Raw genomic sequence first — 24,965 nt, 5'->3', positions numbered from 1 at the left:
TTTTTTTTTTTTCAACTTTACCAGTCGAGTTTCTCTTTGCCTACATTCTACAGTTACCGATTACGTCTTTAAGCAACATCTTTAAACGTGTACATTTACATGTAAAGTACTACAACAAATTGAAAATGAAACGTCTTCAGTTGACTGATGACGAAAAAAAAAAAATTTGATTTATTAGCTCGATGAGTGTCTTATTAAAAACTTGCCATTTTATTATAAAAATGTTACATTTGCATCATCATGTGAACGCGACATACGCACAATGTTCGGTATAACAAAAAGATTTAGGTGAAATTTCGACTTCGCGAGCCGTGCCCCTGGTTTGATTCATCCGATTGAACTAGGAGATGTGTACCTAAAAAGTAACATTTCTCGCGACGACGACGACGACGCACTGAACGGTCGGGACCGTTGAACGCTTCGGCCCGAGTTTAAGTTTGAGGGCTGGGAAGACGAGAACGAGACGACGGGCTTAATTAATTTAGCGGTCGTTTATTTACTGGTCAATGTTATCTACAGAGCTTTATTGTAAAAGTAACAATAGTCGTGTATAAGTTAAAACGATATTATACATATGTACAGCTTGCTATATTCGGTCGCGTGGGAAGAATGTCGACTACTTCCCGTAAAAAAAAGAAAAAGAAAAAGAGGGAATCATGCGAGAAAAACATTTGTTAAAAATTTCTCCGCACCATATCCACCACACGCACAGTCGTACGTCGATCCCTCCGCATGCGATCGATCACGTAAAGTCTCTTTGATTCCTCGACAAGTGACGCACGATCGAGGTCGATCGTCGATCCTGAATCACTGGCGATGATCAACTTCTCGTTTATCTCGTTTCATTTTGCTTTTATTACTTTTTCTTTTTTTATTAACGTAGGATCGATTCAACGTTCGACGCGGTAATCGATGCACGATGATCCCGATCAATTTCTTCTACACGAGGAATGACGATCGTACGATCTAAGTGATGATCAAGATGGATTTCTGAGATCTCACGATGAGCTTTCGCAGACCGTTGAGATGTCTGACGTGCGTACACACACTTAAACGCATTGCTCAATACAAAACCACCCATCTTATAATATTATTAACATTATTAATCTATAAGCACTCGACTTTTTGATGTAAGTATTCTTTCCTTACAAGTAATTATAAATATTATGATATATAGGAACTGCTTTGAAGATAAATTTTCAAATATTGGAAATTAAAAGAAAAAATCGATATATTAAAAACTATTTTTCTCGTAATATATTTAATAAGTGAATTTACTACTTGCATCCGGTTCAGTTAGAAAAACACATTTCAGGGTGTCTGAATTGAATGACTCCGCGTGAGACCTCGTTGCTGCAATTTCTTTCACAAACAAAGATTCGCTAATCTACGACCGAATAAGTTCCTATCTAAATCTCTGAGCGCTCGTCGTCTCTTCGCCTAATCCGAATTATATACAATATTTTCGGGGCTAAAACGTTTCTCTTTCCTATTGTCGACACTGTAGCCAATCTCTTCGTATACGATTCGACTGAAAAATCGTTTCGCGCATAATCGCCGGCAGAAGATTCCAAAGCAATTCCAAAAATCGGTTCCATAAGAAAAAAAATTGTAGATATAATTTATGAATAATTATGGTTACTTTTCTAGTATCTTTAGAAATGTAATTTAAAAAAAAATCACTGTCGATAACAACCGAAAACACACTATTCCGTAATATTCTGTCGGCGATCATCGATGCTTATCTCACCTTTTTCGTGTATCAAGTATTTAACGTTTTCTTTTCTCCGTTATCCCGCTTATCGTATTTGATCACTTTTTTAGTCATGATAGGCTAGCCTAGGAATTTGTTTTAAGAATAATTCTAGTTGCGATTTGTCGGACGTTTCTCTACAGTTCGATGATTCTAATTGCTAATATTTTCTTTTAATGATGTCCATAGTCATCTTCTTGGGGAAATATTATTACGAATTAACTATTATCTTTTTGAAAACAAAAATGGAAAAAGAGAAATCTTAATCCTTGATTCGTTCATTGAATTTAAATATTTTCAACGTTTTGTTACAAAAAGCAAGCGTTCATATCGATCCAGCGTATGAACACTCATTATTCGAAATTATAATCGTCGAAAGGTAAAAATTGACTCGCAACGCCTGCGAGCAAACGTCAAACTGACGCTTCAGTTAGAAACATATGTTTAACAACCAGCGCAATGTTTCAACAAAATATAATAAGTATATCAAACGATATCGAATTAATCATTTCTATAGCAATATGGGAAAATAGCAAAATTAAGACAGACGGATAATAGTAATATCAAATTATTGATGATATGAAATAAATCTTTATCATTGAAGAAAATTAAAACTCTTAAAAAACGAAGGAGAAAAATGTAAGAAAGCGAAGAGTGCCTTGCGCAAACGATTTCACAACACGCCACGTCCTTATACTCGCTTTAAATAATAAGATTAATTTATCTCACAAGGAAACCTCGCATGATTTCACCTCTCCAAACCGTTTTTGGATCGGTACTGAAAATTTCTAAATTCAGGTCCTCTCCTATATTTACGTCAAGTTTCGTTAAAATCTGAATTTTTATGCAATAGATAATCTGTTATATAGAGAGTCAGAGTTTAAAAATAACATTTTTTCGAAAAATAAATAACGTCGGTAAATAAGAATATTTTTATAAAATTTTTGTATAAAAAAGTTTCAATATCTCGTGTAGTTTACAAAATATATCAAAAAAAGTAAAAAACTTTTTATTTTTAAAGAATATGCAGATTTTACCATTTCAAGCAGTTTATGTGTATTAATCCTCCCTATACACAGAAAAATATTTATTCTACTGCGAAAAAAGCGATTTTTCATTTTATTTTTTTCCTTCTAATAAGCTGCAATCTTTATTAATCAATTATCTTTAATAAAGAATATTTTCTTGATTAATAATCTTAAAAATATACTCATCATAAACTTTAGTAAAAATTCATGATCATATTGTTGAAAAAAGAAATTGCACTTTTTTGAAAAATAATATAAAATTCAATTAATAAAAAGTCAAAACAATAAATCAAATTTTTATTTTAAATTAAAATTATTAATTAAAGTATTAAATTACTAGGATTTAGAATATATTTTGCATAGATTTGTTACTTATAACAACCTTATAATAGATTCATGAATATGTAAACTTGTAAATTATTTAAAGTAAGTAATATTCATTTAAATCAAGTATATTTTTCTGTATGTACATAATTTATTTGAAGTAAATCTTACTTGTTTCAAGTAAACGATGAATGTATTATATTTTAAGACTATCAAAAAGATATTCTTTACAAAAATAACCGGTAACTTAAAAAAAGAAAACTGAAAAACGAGAAACCGCTTTTCTTAGCATAAAAAAAATATTTTTTTCTACATGTACATTTATGCCAAGTTTAAATCTAAATTTCCGGATTCACGAGGTTCCCTAGTCAGATTTCTCCCTCGAAAGTTCTTCAACGAGATACGTCGCACAAATAATAAATTTAATCGCTCTCTACCTTAATGCTGGGAGCCTCATCAATCTAGAACCAGGCTCATATCCTGCGACTTGGTGTCCGTATACCCGGTGTATTGAGTAAACGCCCTCTCCCTTTGCAGATCTAAGTGATTCTTCATGGCGATAACCGTAGGGTGATGAAGCGGTAAACCTTCGTCCTCGACGAGATACCGAAGAGCCTCGGTGGCGCAAGCGTCCCATCCTGCCGTCCAGGAATCGGGATTTTGCTCCTGCTGGCTGCCGAAGGGCTTTCCAGCCTGCGTCGGGTCGTTCGCCCACAGGCGACGATCTAAGCTCGAAGAATCGAAGGTTCGACCGTGTGGCTCCTGACGGAAGTTCTCGAAATTCGTAAACTTTGTAAAATTCGCATTTTGCTCATCGAGACTTTCGTGAAAATAGAGACCATGACCGAAACTATTCTGACGAACGGACGACGTTTTCGGATGGTCCACTTGGTCCTGAAGGCAACCGCGGCCGAGATAACTCGTATCCTGCAGCATCTCCACGTTGTGCATTGTACTTTGATCTTGATACGCCACTCTGCTGCTCGAGGATTGCTTCTGGGAGTATTTGAGTTCCTGGGCTAGGGAGGCGGCGAGTTGATGCAGCAATTTGGTATTATCCGTTTCCTCGTCGTCTTCCTCGAGCTCGTCGATGTCCACCTCAACGCCTTCATCCTCCTCCGACGACAGAAGGTCCTCATTGTCTTCGTCCATGCCTAACAACGTCAGTAATCGTTCGGCGGCATCTACGCAGGTTGGAAACGGCCTAGATTATCTGTTAATGCGAGAAGATTGACTCGAAAAAATAAAACCCGAAAAACTCGAAGATTTTCTTTAATAAAGAAAAACCGATTCCACAAAGGTATCTATTTAGCTGAAACCAATTTCAAAAGCAACTCTATGCCAATCTGTATGAAAGATAAAATCGTAATTAATGACTGATATGTCAAAATGTAACAATAATATTTATATTGCTTTTAAGATTTTTGTATTTTACTTTATATCTTCGAGAATTTGGTAATTTCCAATTTTTTAATTAATTACATCAAGATTTAAATGTTTATTAAACAAAAAGTAAAAAATGTAAAATATACTGATTGTGAGAGAAAAAAAAGTCAAAATATGAGAAACAAATATTTATTGTGACGCTTTTTTCAATATTTGTTAATTATAAAAATTTTTATTGTAAACAAAATATATATTTCTGTGAAAAATATATCTCACTTTTTTATTAATTGATTTATTTGCTAGAAATAAAATATTATTTTACTCCATCGTTTTAATTAAATTAATATTCTGTGTAAAAATAATACGGCGACATAAGATAACTCTAATTGAATGCAATTCGTTATAAATGAAAAAAATGCATATCAGAAATATTTCGCAGACGGATAAAGAAGTTGATCCTTTCCGAGAATGGTAATCCGCCGTGGATCTCGTTAAGCCGCCGGATGCCCCGTATTGAAATTCTCCCGAAAAAGACGAGACTTCGCAGATGCATTGCGCGCGATAAAGGCCCACGGCGTTGAATCGACGACAATGACCGGGAGAGTGCATTATTGTAACAACCGGACCGCGATTCGATGAGTAGCCCGCCGCAATGAGGCCGGCGCGGCCCGGTTTTGCGGTCCTGTGGGAATCCTGCCCCATAAACGTCCCACGGGAACTACCTGTCGCCCGAAACCCACACCCCGTCGCATCCGCTGTGCGAATCGCCGCATTTCACACGGAGTGGCTCTCCTCTTTCTCATCTCCCCCGTCCGTGTGTGCTGTGTCACAATGTGATTCGATGCATCGGCACTGTACGTGCGTATACGTGTGTGCGCTACTCGCCGTTCACACACCGTCGCCGAGAGCGGAAAGGTCGTTTCTCCGGCGAGGGTAACTTCGAGATACCTGTTCCTGGGAACGGGAGCGATTCCGATCGGGAAGCGGCTATTGATTGAGTATACAGGACTCCGATAGGAGATCTTAAAGACCTTAAGATGTAATTAACGCATTTACAATGATAGAAATCATTCATTAAACGGATAACACAGATAAAGAAATATATATTTCGAGAAACTCAGTCCAATTTCAAAGTGTACATTATGCAATACGCGCGTAATTAATTTTTATAATACATCATTACCGAATTAAAAATTGAAATACTTAGAGAGACTTGAAAATTGCATGCCAAGAAAGATCATCCAATTGCAAAAGGTAAAAACATACGATTAATTCTTTTATAATTAATTCAAATTAAAATAAATTACAATCGAAAAAGATCGGAAGAGAGTATACGTTTTAAAATAAATTATCTAATCAATTTAATGTCTTAATTATTTCCATATCTTTTCTCGACGTCACGAGAAGAGCGGTCAATCGACGTTTTTTTCAGACAGACGAGCGTATGTTACGACTCGTACTTGTCCCTTTTTTTTTACATGACGATAATAGAAAAGTCTGGACCAGTCGCGGGAGCGAGTTCGTTGATTCTTCTTTTTTTTCGAACATCTCTTTCTATCTCCCTCTTCGGAAGGAGGATCAATGCGACTCTCAGTGCCGGACGTTCCCACAGGGATACCCGCATTTAAATGTCCCGCTCCTATAGTCTACGAAACGTAGCAAGGTTTGAATTGAGTTGAGTTAGGTTAAGTGACGATTTAAAGGGCCTGAAGAGTATCTAATGAACGAACCGTTTTCTAATCAAAAATTACATGTAAATCATACAAAATATATTATAAATAGAAATCAATATACACATATTCACACACAATGTTATGGTGACGTAAAATTCAGTAAAATTTTTGTCAGGTCTCACAAAAAAGAATCCCCAATTCAGAAAATTAAAAACAATTATAAAATTTTGACAACATTTTAAAAATATCCAATATATAAAAAACTACTTTCTGTCGCTGCCCGAATTTATTTTGAAGAGGTAAAACAATCCCTGAAAATTGGGATTTACCCCCTTTTTCTTTTTCGTATTGTTATTCACCAACAAAAGGAGAACAAAATTTTACAAGCCAAATTTATTTCTTTTAATAAGATTATTTGATTTTTAAAATCGTTACTCGATAATAAAATTGTTTAACAATAAAAGAAAAAAAAAGGGCCAACTTCTAGTTAATTTGATTCCTTCAAATTGAATTTTTTAAAAAGTTTATTACTTCAGAACATCCTCTGTGTATTGCTAAAGTTATTGTATAGCATATTTTTTTAAATTTTTGTTAGGGATTTTTTCTTAGCAATCAAGATTATTTTAGCTTTATTATGACAATTGAGAAAAATTATATTATAACATTATATGCCAATTACGTCGATTATTGTAATAACTTATCACTCATACAAAATATGTAATTTATCCTATTTATTGTAATTTATAAAATATATTTAATGTGCTTTGATAACTGTATAAAATATTTATCATCATCTTTCACATACAAAATTATCTTTAAATAATAGAATATTTGAATATTCTCCAGGCGAATAAGCAGTGTGTTTTACGATAACGCGGCTATAAAATTGTTATTCTCGATCGTCAATAATGATGTAGCGTATATTGCGATTTAAATTATAGATAGACTGTTATCGCGGTCGATCAATCGGCGTCATCGCGACGACCATAAAGTAAATTTGTTTAAGCGCATTTTGGAGTTGCGTTATAATCTATCTCTCGTTTAGTGATATCGTCTGAAATTGCTCCGGCGAAGGAAGGCCATAACTCTTGTTGGCGAATAGAAATTCTTGTAGCTGTACGTACACAGAAAGCCGACATTAGCATAGAGAATTCATATTTCAGGGGAAGATCGGCCGAGCTACAGTATAAGCGGCAATGCAAAGCTATTCTCTTAGCGAGCAATGCCCGACTTATATTCCGTGATTAATGACGTCGACCTAATAAATTTTAATGGCTCACTCGCGCGTACCGCTTTACGAATAAATACAGGTACAAAGTTTCGCAATGTTGCGCTATTACAGAGAAGGTATCTACGTCATTTGCACCTTATTAAAAGTTTTAATCGAGGCGACTCGAATATCGCGTTCCCATTGCGCTTTCTGGCGAATCATTTTATCGCCTTGAAAATCTCTCAATTCAAACTAATTAAGATGGCTGTTATATAAATAAAGAATAAAGCTGTTGTTTTTTTTTTCATAAAAGTGAAAAATGTAAAATGTTAAGACTTCCTTAAAAAAAATAATTGTGTTACAAGTTTTACACTTTACTTTTAAAGTGTTTTTAAATATTAATGCTGTATTATTTATATGTTACCATAGTTAATTTAATCATGACAAAGCTAAAATAAAAAACCTATTTACAAGCGCATTTACAAGCTCATTATAATAGTCTTATCTTCATGGAACATTTGCGTGATGACTCTATTGCTTAACAAACCGTTAAGAAAATTAGAATGTGGCTATTCTCACGCTCAAAAAGATCGTTAAAGAAAAAAGAAGAAGGGTCCAAAAGTATTATAGAAACTGTCGGTGACGTTTTTCAATAGGGCGCAAATAAGGATTTTCTAGAGCGTGGAAATTTTTCTCTTGTTAGGAAAGCACGCCCTTACATACGACGCGACGTCATAAAATATTTCCACTTCAGTTTAAGTCTTGAGGAGAGAACGAATTTACTATGTTCATAGGTCAACTCCAATTTGTTCTATGTCTTAAAAAACAATTCTACCAAAATGTGAAAGACAAAGTTTTATATAAAACAAATAGTAAAAGTGTATATATTTTATCGTATAACTAAATAATCACATTGAAAAATTGACGTAAATATAATTATTATCATATGTTATCATTAAAATATTCACATTTTATAAATATTTTACAAGATTTACTGCATATTATATTTTGCTGTTGTTCACATAAAAGAGAGAAATAAAAACACCTGTTCTTTCAAAAATATTGAATTTTAAAAATTATTTAAATTTTTGATAACCTATCTTTACAACTGTTCAATTGTCTGCGTGAAGACAATACGGTATTTAGATGTAAAAGTATAAGAAATAAATTACCTCGTATTGTATGTGAATTATCCGTGATGTCAGTGGCTAAGTTGACGAAGTCCTCCAATCCTCCGCTATCTTCTCCGCTATCTCCTCCACAATCCATCATTGTGTCCTGCACGAAATAACATAAAGAAAAAGAAAAATCCATTATAATGAAATATGTTACAAATATCAAGCTTAAAGCTAAATATAAAGTAAAAATTAAATTAATAAAATCTATCTTGGTTTATTATACGCTTGACCATTTCGCCAACTGAGAGAGAATTAATAATTAAATTTAATCACAGAGAATATCTGCGATTATTATATCTGTTACATAAAACAAAATTTGCAATGTAGTGAAAAGCTATGTACAAATTGTCCAATATATTGTTATTCATTAAAACATGCGTATTCGCAACTCATTAAACTGTACGTGTATGTCGCAATTAAATCATGAGCGCATGAAATTTAATTAAAACCTATGTGACCTACATATTCACATATTAAATAACATGACAAAATGTTATAAATGTAAAATAAATATGATCGAAATAAATATGTGACAGGATATAATAGTAAGTCGTAACGGATTAAAATTTCATTTAAAAGCTTCCAAAAGTGCTTTCGAAATTCAACGCCGTCAATTTCAGACAAGCATCCAAGGTTGTGAAATTAAATGTTGTGAACTGCAATTTGTAACGGAATTATTATAACAAATTAATGCCGGCTTAATTCCATTATGTAACTTTTGTGCAATGCTGCACGACATTAATGACATTCGAAGTAGTCTCCGCGAGCCATCAATTTGCCGCTAAATTTAGTAATTCGTAAAGAAACGCTGTTAGCAGCAATTTCTTCGATCGAGAAAAGCTTTCCCCGAAACAATTACCGTCCACGATGATATAAACGCCCATAGAGATCACGACGATTTCTCTCGATGGCAAGCCCTTCGATGTCAAAATTATCAGGTTTAAATTACAGAGAGTTCTTTTATAAGACAAAATAAGACTTACAAAACAGGACTTTGTTTATTGTTTTCTTTATTCCCCAATGTATTTTGATACATTTTTATAAAGTTTTAATAATAATAGTAATAATAAAATAAATATTTTAATTCAAATATATATCTATATACTTATATTATCTTATCTTTTCATCTATTGTAAAATAATTAGACATATTTATAATATTACTAATATATTATATAATATTATATAATATATGTAAATTATTGAATTTCTAATTTTAAAAAATGTCGGTGTGTGTGTGTGCCAAATTTACTGAAATTTCTATAACTCCAGATCTAATTAACCATTTCTTTATGAAGTATTTCATATAAATTTCTTATGAAATTTATATGAAATACGGGTAAGAAAGACTGAAAATTTTGAAAGATTTAGAAAAATTGCCATTAATTAATTCTAAATTGTCAAAAAACATCATTTTGAGAAGAGTCTTAATTATTGAGACTTGAAAAAAAAGGAGTTTTTAATACAAACGAAATTGTATGTAGAATGGAAACAAATTTGCATAAAGAAATGTTTGTTGACAATATATAAAGCTTCCTCTATGAGGAAGCCAAAAAAAAGTAACATTTGCAAATTTCTAAACTGTATACTTAAAAACTATGAGAAAGCAATATGCAAATCTAATTTCACACTTAAAAGCTATGAGGAAGCAATGAGCAAGTTTCTACTTGCACAATTTTTTTCTTTGTTTTTACTTCTTTGTTATATAGATCTAGTTTCTTATAAATATTCTGATAAATAATGCATAATAATATAACATTTGCAGTTTCACACATGGTACATTTTTTAACAATAATTACAAGTCAACAGCAGAAAATCAACAATATTTTCACTCATGATTTGAACGCATACATATGAAATTGTTTTTCTTTAATGATTTTGCTATCGATCGATTGATCAAGAAGTTAGCTTTACGAATAGCTTCACCTTTGCAAAATTTTGAAGATTTATTACTTTCAGCACAAAGGCTGGAGCACAAAGAGCTGCTCAACAAGCGTATACAGTGTGTTTTACGAGTAACACAATGACTGGCAATAAATAAAAAAGACAAAAGAAGATTCACAAAAGAACTAGACAAATAATTGTGTACATTCCATTGTACTTTGTGTGAAAATGTGTGGAAAAGACGTTCCTGCTGTCTGTTTGGATCTTGAAGACATCGATTAAAAATAAAATTTATAACTAAAGTTTTAAAAAATTTTTTAACGGTTTCTAATAGATAGTAAAAAAAATCTTGCCATTTGAATGTCACTGTGCCAATACGAATTCCCTTGGATCGGTGAAAGCGAGAACGCGGAGAAAGTTTGCGAATGGGTTAAAATGACCATGCCGCCAGTCATGACAAGAATTTGAGAACGGAAATTGCACCGAAATAAGAGAGAAAGAAACATAAAGCAGTAATCGATAATAAAGATATGGATCGAACAACTTCTGTCGACATAATGTCTGTTATAACGATCGCGATCTTAACTTAAATAGTCTTTTAGTGAGGTAAATGCTTATAATGTAAAACACGTACCTAAAATAAGACTCTGTAGTTTACCAGCTTACAAGAGTTGAAACCTGACGGTAACAAGTAGAACTATTGTGCAATAATACAAAACTAAACTAATAAAACTATTAATGTCGAAGAAATATTTATGCTTGTCTATGGCGATTTTTAAGGATTTTACATATTAAAAGTTTTAATATGCATAATATTATATTTTAATTAACAAATCTTTTATTTATTTTTATTTTTATTAAATTAAAAAATATATATTACATATACATTTGAATATTAACTGTATTTCAGACTATTAAATGAAACATTTCAACTCATTCTTCTCAATATTAATCTCACATTTTACATGCATTGTATACATATGTTCCTAACATAAAACTTTCATATTTTTATTATGAGATGTGATCGACAGAAATCTTACGTTGATACTTTTTGGAAGATAAAGTAAAATTATTATACTATTTTTAGACTTTTATCTCTTTTTCTTTTCCTTCTTGCTGCAAAATGAAAAAAATAAAATAAAAAACTTATGATATAATACAGTAAAAAAAAAACAAAATTAAAAGAACACAACATGAAAAAGTCATAAAAAAGCAGCAAAGAAATATTAAATACCCGCGCTCATGAATTTTGTAAAACTACTACTGTCAATTTAAAAGGAAAAAGAAAAAGTAATAATATTGTGTAAAAAATATTAAAAGCATAATTTTCCAAATTCAATTTCGTTTTTTGTATTTTTTATTTTTGCTAGATAAAATATTTTATTATTAAAAAATAAAGTACTTAAAAAGCTGAATACATTTTTAATATCTTTTTTTATTATTTTCTTCTTTTTAAAACTGTATAAAGCTCTAAAAAAGTAAAGGTTTATAATCAAAGCACTTATTTTACGTCGCGTAAACTATGATAAAGTAAAATATAATAAATAATAAGATCACAAAGAAATCATAACATAGAAATCATATAACAAAAAATAAACATAACTAGTATTTTTGTTTGTATTAAAAAATGTATAAACAATACCATTTGCAATATGTTACATAAAGTATTACATAAAGCTGTACATAATACTTTCGTTTATTCTAAAGTTGCAATCGGAAACAGTTTAAAAAATATTAAGAAATGCAAGAAAGATTTTGTTCTGCTTGTCACGTGCTAATTATCTCCATTAAACAGATAATGAGTTGTTACCGTAGCCGGAATCGATACGCTCGCAATCTCTCGCAACTAATTACCTTGGTGTGGAAATATATTGAATTCAAACGTGCTTGAAACATTCGATCGAGCGCGACTAATCTCCACCACAATGTTCGTTCTCGCCAAATTAGGAACAAGCTCAGCTGGTCGAGATATAGCTCGATATGGAAATAAGAGATTATTGTAAATTTTCACGGTTGAAGATGCTTCCTATGTCGGAAAGATAATCGGAAGATCGACGAAACCGAATCCGTAGAAGATCAAAATGCGGCAAACGCGAAAGCAAATGATACCTCATTGTCGACATATTTTTCCTTTTCTACTTAAATTTCTGCGATTAAGTCGACGCGATAAACGCATGCAAATTCACGTTCGATTCGTATTCATTTCGCATAATCGAGGCGACCGAGAACGTACGATGTGTACGCTCTAATCAATACACGAAGGAGCGAAAATAGATCTCGGGACCGCCTTCTCCGCAGCTCCGAGTTTTCGCCTCGAAAAGGTGAATGGACCACTTTGAGTACACAAGGTGCAGTTGTGATGTAAGTTATGCTGTCGCCGGCTGCCGATACCGAGTTGAGAATCGTATATTCGGCCAATATATGCAAATTTCTCACGATTCAAAGCAAAATTGTGTGAGATCTTTTTAGCTAAATTAGCTGTGCGTGCCATCATCATAACGAGAAACGAGGGTATGCTTAAATACAAGTGATACACGCAAACAAGAACGTACGACGGAGAGCTTTCGTGACGATTGTAATATTTGGGCTATCGATCGCGAGTTTATTTTAGTTAACGAATGTCGCAGACACACCCAACCAACAGCAAAATAATTGAATACGACAATTTGTGACAAAAATAGTCGCAAAACTGAACAAAATACATTTAAAAATTAAATCAGCATTTATTTATTTAGCACTCAAAGTAAAACTATATGTAAATTATTTAACTTGAAATTTTTTTATTCTTTTTACAATTATACAATCATTTTTAGTCTTTATTATTAAATCACAATATTTATTTGTTTTATTTCTAATTCTTTTAATTTTATGTAATAAAACTAATGGAAAGAAAATATTATTTTAATCTTCTTAAAAATATTGAAAAAAATCATAAGGCAGATGATTGATCTCTATTATGTCAAGTATCAACAAGCTATTATGTCAAGCACTTTTCATCCAAGTAAAATAATAAATAACAATTTAATTAGAAAATTAATAAATGTAAATTTCTCTTTTTTTCTACGTTAATGCGTTTTTTTCTCATTTAAATTGTCCTTCGAAAACTTTGTCTCACAGATTAACAATTTACATAATTAAATCGCAAAATAGTACGCGACAAGCGGCAGAAATAAAAAAGGTCTCAAATGAAGTTTACATGTGCAGATAAAGCGAGTAATCGGCAATGTATTACTACCGCCTGCAAAAATTTTATATACAAGCTTGTTACAACAAGCTGCACATCGAGTTACTAAAATATCCTTCAAAGATATCAAAAAACGATAACAACTACAGCGTAAAAATGTTTGAAAAAATGGAATTAATTAAATTTCATGAAGAAAATTTTGGTTCTACAATGCCGCGCGACTATAACTGCTTCTTAAGTATGCAGTATATGTGTCACATCTTAAAGTATTTCCAAAATATTACAAAACAAAGTTTTTTTTAATTGTATAGATTAGTCTATTATTGTTACCTATGCAACATTTTAGCATAATATTTAATTCTTTTATTGGTTATTAAATTTTTGGTTAGACTTTAAAATTTCACAAAAAAGTAGCGTTATAAATTAAATCAATTATATATATATATATTCTTCAATCAAAAGTATTCTTCAATAAAAATATTCGTGTAAAAGAGTTCATTTATTCGTTTAAAAGTTATTACTATTTAAAACTATATTAAAATCTGTTAAAATTCTCAAATTTTTGATAATACTTGGGAATTCATTGCATCCACATACATTCTTAAGTCTTCGCAAAGAAACGATCAATAACTAAAGAATCGTCAGAATAAAACCAATTTGTAATTAATCTCTCGGAGTTCTTTCAATTGCATTTAAGCGCAAAGCCATATTCTCGCAAAACAGATGAGAATTCTCTTCAGTCTCGTCTTTATCAAGACTTACAGATATAAATAGAACGCAGGCAGAATGCATGAAGTCGCGTAAGTATAGCACATAGCAAAAAGACAAGCTTGACTACTTCGATGCAGTCATCTCTGTATTAGTTACCGGATAGACAGATGTAAAAGCGTGAAGTCACGAATAACGCCGCCGATGTTCCAAATTCAAAAGCGTCGTTAATCAAAACGGGTTGTCTTGAGAGAGAATGAGAAATTTTTCGAGGAAAACATAAAACACATATCTCCAGTATTAAACCAGAACAAATAATTTATTTTCTAAGCACACAAGTCTCATATACACAAAATTCATACGCGAGTTGAATTAATCTTTTTAGGTGTTAAAATGCAACAAGGTGTAGTTTTGACAAAATCAATTATAATATAGAGATACGCGGAAAAAAAACAATTTTACTGAAATATTTAACAATTTACAATGACTGTAGAAGATTTAATAGACATTGATAAATAAATTCAGAAAACAATACAATAAAAATTTCAGATAGTAACTTGTGCTCAACTGATTATAATTTGCGTAAAATAATAATACCTAAACATAACACGTAATAAACATTTTAATTCTATTTCCGATTCTCTTCAGTATAATGTAAATTTACATTGAATTGCGTCAGCACAAATTTTCCACAAACATAAAATTGTTGCTGAGCACGTAGAAAATTATAGGGCATAACTGAAATAATGTGTCCTCATAAAATTCCGATAAGATCTTCACATCATTTCAAAGCTATAATCAACCCCTTTAAGTTACACTAAAGTTAAAGGATCAATATCCGACAAATTTCTCAAAACAACATAAAAAAATATACTGCACCTATAAAACTTTCGGCTACCTGCCATACTGGAATGCATCCTTTGTAACAACACAATAAACCATTCATGACCAGTGGTCATGTTATAACGTCTAAACTATATGTAAAGAAGTCATTTAGACGACCGTCCCCAAAATTCGACACAAAGTATACGAAATTCCCACAACTAGTCCGTAACTTTCTCTCCTCTATTATTAGTAAAATATATATATATATGGAAGTCTTGCCTTTGTGAAAACAAATCTACTTTGGTTTGCCTTTCTCATTTTCAAGAAGATTAAAAAGATCATAAATTAAGTCGAACGAGATTCAACGAGAAATGCCGCGAATGCCGAGGGAAGAGAGACGAAAAGAGTTTCCAAAGAGAGATAATATACATCGAAGTTCCAGAGGGGCGAATTCGAGATTCTCTTCCGGCCGCGCGCAATGTACACACAATGTGTTGAAACTGCGAAGGAAACGGGGGCGAAGAACCCCGGGAGTGACTGCTCTAGCGTTTTATGCAAGATCGCGCGCTTCTCGAAAGAGATTTTTCTTTCGCCCGAAGTTCTTCGAAGAAGCACGCGGACATCGAGAATGCAGTTAACTGCAGAAAAGGGCGCATCCTTCGCGCAATAGCATTCAATTTGAAATTCTAATTCGCCCCTCCCCGCCCCCGTCGTCGTTCCCCCGATAGAATTTTAAGCGAGAAAACTCGCGGCGAGATGACTCGCGCGCGCGAGAAGATTGGAGCCGGGAGATAAATAAGTAAGTAGACGCCAGGCGGGAGAGGCGCTCAGAATCCAAAGCGGATCTAGGATTCGTAAACAGGAAATTACATTTATCCGGTTCGTATATCGGGGCGATAGACACGATAATAAAGAGAACGTGTGTAAAGACGACCGTGGGGTGGAGAAGAAGAAAACGTCGCGATAAAGATAGCGATCTTCTTCGCAGGCGGGGATTGACGTAATGCAGTTCTCGAATGAAAAGCCGATAACAAACGGAAATGCGCGCGTAAATCGATCCGCGCCCCCTCTTACCGTTAATAACACATACACACACCCCCGACACTGCGGGGGTCTGGAAGGAAAGGGCGATCCTCCGCGCGTCTCGCCATGAATCGCGTATATCGCGCGGATAGAACCAGAACTATTTGCGTAGAGCGAACGGGAGCGCTGCTCCTCGCTTTAATGGAGATTTAAATCACCGTACGGAATTTCAGACGCGTTTGTCGCCGCGCGTCTCCATATAGAACTCGAACTGTCGCTCCACTAATGGATGGATGGGAAAAGCGAGAACCGGGGGGGTGGAGGGAAGAGCGCGCGATCGAATTATTCGAGCCCGTCGATCCTCGCGCGCCTATCGCGAGTAGGGAGAGGGGCAAAAAAAAAAAGGAAGAACTTCGTTTCGCAATCGCGCCGAAAACGAACGGACGAACGAGCGTGCCGCGCGCGATGGAGAACGAATAAAAAACCGATTCGCCTGTTCGCAATCGATTTCGAGCAGGTGCACTTTGGCAGCCGTGCGCGTCGCGCTTGCTGCAGCCGAGAGCGCGATGCATGCCACGGCGGCGGTGCGATCGTAAATACGGACGATTATCGGACGGGCGAATTTGGAATTTTTCCGAGAATACCCCGCCCTTCGAGCGAGGAATAGCAAAAATATATTACGAATTCAATGAACGCGCGAAATTGACGATCGACATTCGGATTAAAGCGGGGATATAAATTCGGAGATAAATTTATTGTAAAAGCGCGTTACAAAAGCAGCGGTAAATGTGCTGTCGTGTTTGTTCGAGTTAATCGATATAGACAACAAAGTGGGTGAATATCACCCTAATTCGACGCGATTAAATCAGTTAACGCGCAGGGCAAATGTTTTATCAACATTTTTTCTGCATTTGCTCATTAAATCCTCGTAATCAACATTGTCGTTTGTAAGAGTTTGTGATATAGCGTTCTAATTATTTATCCTTTCTTTGGTTTCATTAAATCACATTTCTGCAATTTGTAATTCTGACATTGGAGAAAATTTGATATTGGAGAAAAAAGAAATTAAAATTAAACAAAATTGATAAATTTTTAAGAATATAATTCAAAAGCGATAAAAAAGAGTTTGTAAATCAAACTTCGTTCATATTATAATGTAATTACAAGTTGTTCAAGCACTATGAACATAGCTTGGTTAATAAATCCATTGTTTATTTGAGTTTTATTGTTGTATTTATATTCTGATCAGCCCGTATAGAATCTGTACTGTATAGAATATCTTTCAAAATCACAGAATATATATATGGCCTATGTGAAATTGAAAACAATTTTTATTTTATAAATCTATACTGAAAAAAAGATTTGGTTATAATAATCCAGCCTTGGTCCAAATTAGCCAAAACTTTAGTGAAATAATTTCAACTAAACGTAAGATAATTATAACAAAATAATGTACTTATAATAAAATGTTTATAATTATTACCAAACGTTTTGTTAATATTATTATAATTTTGTTATTATTACTACATTTGTTTATGACAACCAAATATTTCAACAATATCATTACTAAATGCATTTCACAGGTTTACCAAGAATTTTTTTTTCAGTGATAAGTACTATCATTCTTGATTATATCTTATTAAACTATCGCACAATTGAAAAATTTGTATTAAACTTAGCATATATCGCATGTCTCAAACGGTTCACTTAAATTTGTGTGTTAATGTAACACAAGATAATTACAATATGTTAGAGAGTAATTTAAGCAATACTTTAAAAGTTAACATCACGCAAAAAAGGAGTGTTTAATTTTTAAATGTTCTATTTTTATCTACGTTTCTAAAAAAACTTTAAAATGCTTTTATTTTAAGCGGTATTTTTAGAATACTAATAATCATTAACATAGATTGACTTTAATCTTAATTTTCAACTTACTTTCTTTATCTTTTTCAAATTCTTAACAACTAAAAAAAGATAAAGGGTAAATTATACCGAGATCCACGTTGGTAAAAATGAACATAAAACGTTTAAATGTAAAACATTGTTTAAAATTAAAACATTTTTAAGCGCTTAAAAAACCAGAAATAAAACATTTTGATGTTTTAAAATAACTTCTTTTCTTGAAAGCTTTAAAAAAACATTTCTTTTCTAAGTCATTTCAATACAATTTGAAAACGGATTGTGGAAACATCTCTTCAGTTAAATTAACATTTATAATATGATACGTACATTATATTTATTTATCTTAGTATATATAGGCTTGAAAACTACATTACTTTTCTGTTACTTGTATATTCTGTTAATTTAATCACACAAAATTATGTAATTTCAATCAATACGAAAGCGTTAAATCAATTTGAGACAAAATAGTTCAAGTAACACAATAACGTTATATATTAAATTGACATTCTGTGTTAAAAATTTAACATAAAAATTTTAACAAAAACTGATTTTAATACAAACACAAAACATTTTTTTACTGTGTCCCAAGTATAATATTGTACACACAGAAAAATTTATTCTCATGCTAAGAAAAGCAGTTTCTTCTTTTAGTCTTTTAAAAAACAATTAAGTGTCTTAGAATACACTCATTGTTTACTTGAAACAAGTAAGATTTGTTTAAAATAAACTTCTGTGTACATACAGAAAAATGTGTACTTGAATTATACATATGTATCACTTATTTTAAATAATTTATAAGTTTATATATTCGCAAATCTGTCATAAGTTCATCACAAGTGACAAATTTATTCAAAATATATTCTAAACCCTAGTAATTTAATACTTCAATTAAGAATATTACACTGAAAAACATAAGTTGTTAATTTGACTAAATTTTTAAACTTAATTAAATTTATTTAGTTCAAATATATTTATGTACTTTAGTCAAATATATAAAGATTTAATTAAAAATTCAAATATTTTATGTATTTAAGTTAAATAAATAAATACTGGAACTAAAGAAATTTAATCGAGTTGAAAAATTTAGTCAAATTTAACAACATATTTTTCTCAGCGTAGGTCAAAATAAAAATTCAATTCACTTATTACTTTGCCTTTCCTTTCAATTCAATTTTATAATATTATTCGAAAAAGTATAAATTCTTTTCTCAAGTTTATGATAATAAGTTTTTTTTTTAATTTGCGATAAGTATATATTTTAAGACTATTATCAAGAAAATATTCTTTATTAAAGATAACCGTTACTTATTATAAGGAAAAAAGTAAATTGAGTAATCATTTCTTTTAGCAGCAGAATGTTTTTCCGTGTGTGCAAAAAGACTCCAACAAAATCCATTTAAAATCTACTTCCGATCGCGATTTAGCCGGAAATAAGTTACATCGCTCGATTTCAGGTCGATCACGAGAGAATCCGGAATGAGAGGAACATCCGGCACTCGGTGGCAGCAGCAGCAGCAGCAGCAGCATCGCTCCCTTTTCTCCCGGAGCGATTTAAATCGCGCCGCCGCGAGACGGAGCGCTCGAAGCTCGAGCATTTAAAGCGATGCGAAAGAGAGAGACGCGCGGAAGCGCACACATATCAAATCTAAAGAATACTCGGGGCGCGCGCAAGCGCAAGCGCAATTTGCATACGGCGGCGCGGGTTACTTACACATACCGGGCATTGTTGTCATATGTACGTACCTCCGACAGGGCGTCCTCCATCATATCGCTCGTGTCTCTCATGACTCTCCCGATGGAAACTAGCACCGACAACAATCACTCAACGCCCACGTTCTCGCTCCACGCCGCTCCTCCTCTTCCCCTCTGTCCCCCGGCTCCTTACTCTATCTCTTTCTCTCTCTCTCTTTCGCGTACGTTCCTTCTTGCTCTTTCCGCTCCAGGAGAGTCCGTGTCTCTCCTCTCTCTCTCTCTTTCGACGATGACAAGTGCTCGCGGCGGCCGTTTACTCCAGCAGCAGTGGTAGGAGCACGCACCGAAGGAGGAATTCCTCCGTGACGTCACGAGCAACACATCGCCTCCATCGCCGGCGGGCGGTCTCGCGCGTGCTGCCGCTACTACACCGTGCACACGGGCTTTTGACGGATCGATCGTATCGTCGTGGTGTCGCCCGTGTCCTGGGGGGGGACCGTCGTCGGCTCTCGCCGCTGCCTGTCCGCTTCCCGAAGCCGCCGCCGTCGGCGGCCGCGCGAGTAAACGCGATCGCGGTGGCAGCCAATTGCTCAGATTGCTCTCCGCGAACTGTCGCCGCGCGCACTGCACTCGCGCCGCGCCGCGCGACGAATTCTCTCTCTCTCTCTCCCTCTCTCTCTCTCTCTCTTTTTTCTACCTCTCCTATCGCGCGAGAGTACACTACTCGCGACGACGATCCATCGGAGTCCGCAACTTCGGAGACACTGGCTGTGCCGAGCTGCCGCCGTGCCCGCGCGCTGGCAGGTAATGCCGAGTGCCGCGCCGGCAGGTCGAGACCCTCCTGCCTGCCTGCCTGCCTGCCTGCCACCAGAAGGCAGATTCCGCCTCCATGCAGCGTCCCCGGCGCACGCTCGCACGCACGCTCTCGCTCCTCTCTCTCTCTCTCTCTCTCTCTCGCTCTGTCTCGCCGACCGTCGGTCGCTTTCTTTCTCTGTTTCTCTCTCTCCCTCTTTCCCTTTCTCTCTCTCTCTCTCTCTCTCTCTTTTTCCCTCTCTCCGTCTCGCCAGCGGCGTTTCAGGCACACGTCGATTCCCCTCGTACTGGCTCGATCAAACGGGGCTTCCCTTGGACAATTTGTGCAATTTTTTTTAACATCCCGAGACGCACGCTCGCCGAAAATGTCTAGGAAATATTCCCTTATTTAATCGACTTGTCCGAAAGTGTAAAACTTGTAAAAATGAATAATCTTATAGTTTATTTCTCTGCTGTACATTGTTCTTCAAATAAATTTGATACAAAAACGATACCGATAGAGTATCCTAATGTTTAAACACACAGAAAATTGCCAGTTCTGTCTGCTAGGAAGAATAATTACTCAGTTTACTGTTTTTTCTTCTAGTAAGAAATTATGTATGTATTCGTCAATTTATTTAAATGTTTAAATATCCTCCCCGCAAGCAATCCTTTGTGATTAATATTCATTTTACAACAGATGTAGAAAGTATTTAGTTTTTTTATTATTTGCAATTTATGTTTGCTTCGGTCATTCTAAATGGAAAATGTGATTAAAATAAAGATTTTATTCTCACAGCTTATTTTAATATCATTGTAAACACATCAAGAATAAATTAGCTGGATTTTATTCAACTGAAATGTACCTTAAAAATCCTTTCCCATCGTTCCGACAGAAATTTTGTGTGTATATGAGCACTTTATTAATTCATTACTTTTTAATAATGAAATTAAATGATATACAACGCAGCTTCCTTCAGTTTTACATTTATAAAATCTAGGTCAGGAAGAACTTATCATTTTTTCCCCTCTCCCTCTCTCTCTCTGTTTTTCTGTCTCTCTCTCTATCTATCTATCTATCTATCTATCTATCTAGCTATCTATCTGTCTGTCTATTTATCTATCTCACACCTAGATTTTTTAATATAAATTTTAACTTTAAAGAAAAAGTGATAAAATCCGAAAATGGAAAGGCCATGTTCTATTTCTTCGGAATAAAAAGTCTTCATTTCATAATCTTCATATTTATCTTCTATCCATTCTGCAAGACGACATTGCGATCTCGGTATCATCTCTCCGTTCAATCTCCATTCGCGCATTCGTTTATCTCTTCCTTTTTTTCTTTCATCTATTCTCTTGGTCGCTCTCGCAATCGTGCGACTTTGTGGTAGCCAGCTGCCTCCTGGTCGTTCTCTGCCCAGACTTCCTTGCCAGACGTCGGGCCGCGCCATCGCTTTCTCGCAGCCTCCTCATTGTCGTCGCGACGCTCGTGAAATATCCGGCAAATCGCACGCGTGCAATCGTGACGGAAACACGCCTTCACGATTCATCAAGATTCCCTGAGATTTTTTTATTATAACGATAAATTCATTTATAAACCAGAAAGAAGTAACTGGAACAGGATTGTTTGTTTTATCCACGATCTCTGAATTTTGTATCTTTACTTTTTTCCAAATGCACACACGTGTATAAACTGAGAAAGAGTGCAAAGATGTAAAATTATAACGAACAGACGATTATAACAATTCAATCATATCTTTAATTTAAAATTTTTTTTTCCTTTTTTGTTTGATTATCTTCTTTAATTGCCTGACTCATGTGCGTAATTGGAAAGAAAATTATTTCATTAATTTGTGTCTCCATACGTAGCTACATATTAATATGATATATACCATATCATAAATGCTCTTAATTTATAAATTCTTTTATAATAAAGAAATTTACACACATGTACAATCCCTGATCACATATTAAATTGTATTTTTATATTTTTTAATAGATTCATCTTAAGTCGCTAAAATATAACACATTTTTAAAAAGTATCTCTCCTCTTTGTTTTAACATTTTTGATTAATATAAACTCTGTTTAGTAGCTATTAACCATTTATTTATTTTTATAAAATAAACAAATATAGTTAGACGCCATTTCTTTGATAGTAATTTGATTTTGATAATAATATTATGTAATGTTTAAATTTTTAATAATAAATAAAACAAAATTTCTATAATATAATAACACGAAACACCTGCTCTCTCCTTGCTATCGATTGTACAGCTGTCATACTTGTTCGTGGACATTGAAAGTGGCATGTGAATGATGCATTAAAACAAATGCATCCAATTTATAGACAACTGTTTTCTTTACATTCAATTGAGTACAACAATGATGTGGATAAATTATAACATAAAACTCATTCTTGAAAAAGCAAGCTGCATTTAAAATAGCTTACATTTATTTTTCTGTTTCTATTTCTTCTTACATTGCTATTTGATTTTGCATTACAAAATAACTTTAGCAGATAAAATCTTTATTAAAAATTATATATCTACTAATCTGTATAAATAAATTTGCAATAAGCTATTAATTATTGTAATAGATGCTATTGTGATAAATAATATAATATTAATATTGTAACATTAGAAATATAATATTATAATGTATGACATGTATTACTACATAAAATATGTACTATAATATATGTTGATATATTATTAATAATACGATATTGCAATTTCATATTGTATGTATAATTGTCATTTTTAATTTTGGTATTTATATACATGACTCACATATTGTTTAATTCAAATACATAACATTGCAATTGTAGAGTGCCTCTCAGTCAAATTAAAAATTTTATATTAAAACTTTTCTGTAGATACAAAATTAATAAATAGAATTAAATTTTGCTCTATATTTACATAATATATAAAATTTTTTTCACAAATAGAATATAAATACCAAATTGCTTGTTATCCTTATATATAATTTAATCCTCTTTAATATAATAACTATTAGTATAAAGATGGCTCTGCATATATTGACAATAAATATAGTATAGATTTGTAACGCACGGAAACAAAAACTTCTTTTTACATAAAGTTACACGCATATGGGAGCATACTTGATGCGCGTATTCTGTCTCTTTTCATGGTACATAATATCATTTGACAGAGTGTAAATGGATCTTCATGTTCACAGATGTTTTCAATTATAAGTTACTTTATGTTGCCCCTTTACGAGTATATTCTTAACAAACATTCAGAAGATTAGCGCGGACGTTAAAAGCAATACTCGGTGTTCCGGCAGTTAGGTAGAGCGGACGAGAAACATTAGCGCGAAAATAAGGAGAAAATTACCCGAGACGTTTGATTTCTTCTTAAGTATTCGGACTAATCAAGATTCCTCACTCTCCTAATTCTACTTCGCAAATCACAGCGCATTTTCCTAACACGATTATGCAATGACGTGATCCAATTTCTTATTCTTTCGACAATGATTTATATAGTCGCCACAAAAGTTTACATTGATAGCCTGCAAGATAAATAGACAAATTAAAAACGGTGTAAATAAAAATATATATACACATAATCTCACTTTGTTAAGATTTTTATATAATATATCTTGTTTCTAAATATTTATATAACACACATTATATTTATAATTATTAATTTATAAATTTTCTATTACTGTAGCATCGCAAATTAAATAAGTGGTACTTAAATAAGTGGATCCAAATAAACTTTTGCATAAACATTTATTCAAATTTTATTAGCAATTTTTTTGTTAAAAATTGATTACAAAATTTGTCCAGTTGTTTTTCTAAAACTGCAGTTATTTATGTTGTATAAGCCTTTATAAGCTAAATTATTTGTTTTCTTTTTTTGCAGGTGGTTCAAAATTTAGAGTTAAAATTAGAATAGGCACGATCAACATTTTTTATAGTTAATTAAGAAAAAAGAACAACATTAAGAAGCCAGCAGTTTTTAATTTTCAATAACTTTTTAACTGATAATGTGTAGCCAAAGCATTCTTCTTAAAACAGTCAATATTGTCAGTATTGTCAATATATATTTATATATATAGCTTTATAGCACGACATAATCAAAAATCCTTGTCATCTCTTCTCCAATGGCACAAAAATCAGATAACACATATTTATGCACATAGTGCGTCTCGTATTATGTAAATCGCCACAAAGATATGCAGATCGAAACGAGCATTATCACATTGCTCTGCACAACGTAATGAATGTTAATTGCCCAAAAGCGTTGCGCTTGATCCTTGTCACTTAAATGCTTAGCATGATACGCTCTGAATTTGAATTTGCACCTGTCTGAAAGATGTCGCCCAATTCTGATATATCTTCCTCATAAACATTCCATCTTATATAAAAATCATATTTA

At 33.3% G+C, this 24,965-nt stretch overlaps 1 protein-coding gene across 1 annotated transcript; it reads right to left on the bottom strand.

Moving 5' to 3' along the window:
- Positions 1–189: 189 nt before the first annotated feature.
- On the bottom strand, positions 190–20,460 carry LOC105833421. The gene is made up of 3 exons (XM_012675154.3): positions 19,821–20,460; positions 8,547–8,652; positions 190–4,289 (listed from the first exon to the last, which is right to left on the bottom strand). Exons 1-3 carry the CDS (start codon positions 19,860–19,862, stop codon positions 3,562–3,564), a joined length of 876 nt encoding a protein of 291 aa, XP_012530608.1. The 5' UTR covers positions 19,863–20,460; the 3' UTR covers positions 190–3,561.
- Between the last annotated feature and the right edge of the window lie 4,505 nt (positions 20,461–24,965).

This window comes from Monomorium pharaonis, chromosome 9 (genome assembly GCF_013373865.1).
Source record: "Monomorium pharaonis isolate MP-MQ-018 chromosome 9, ASM1337386v2, whole genome shotgun sequence".
NCBI classification, from domain to species: domain Eukaryota; kingdom Metazoa; phylum Arthropoda; class Insecta; order Hymenoptera; family Formicidae; genus Monomorium; species Monomorium pharaonis.
Note: the sequence above shows the minus strand (reverse complement) of the source record. Positions and strands in the feature narration are given on the sequence as shown.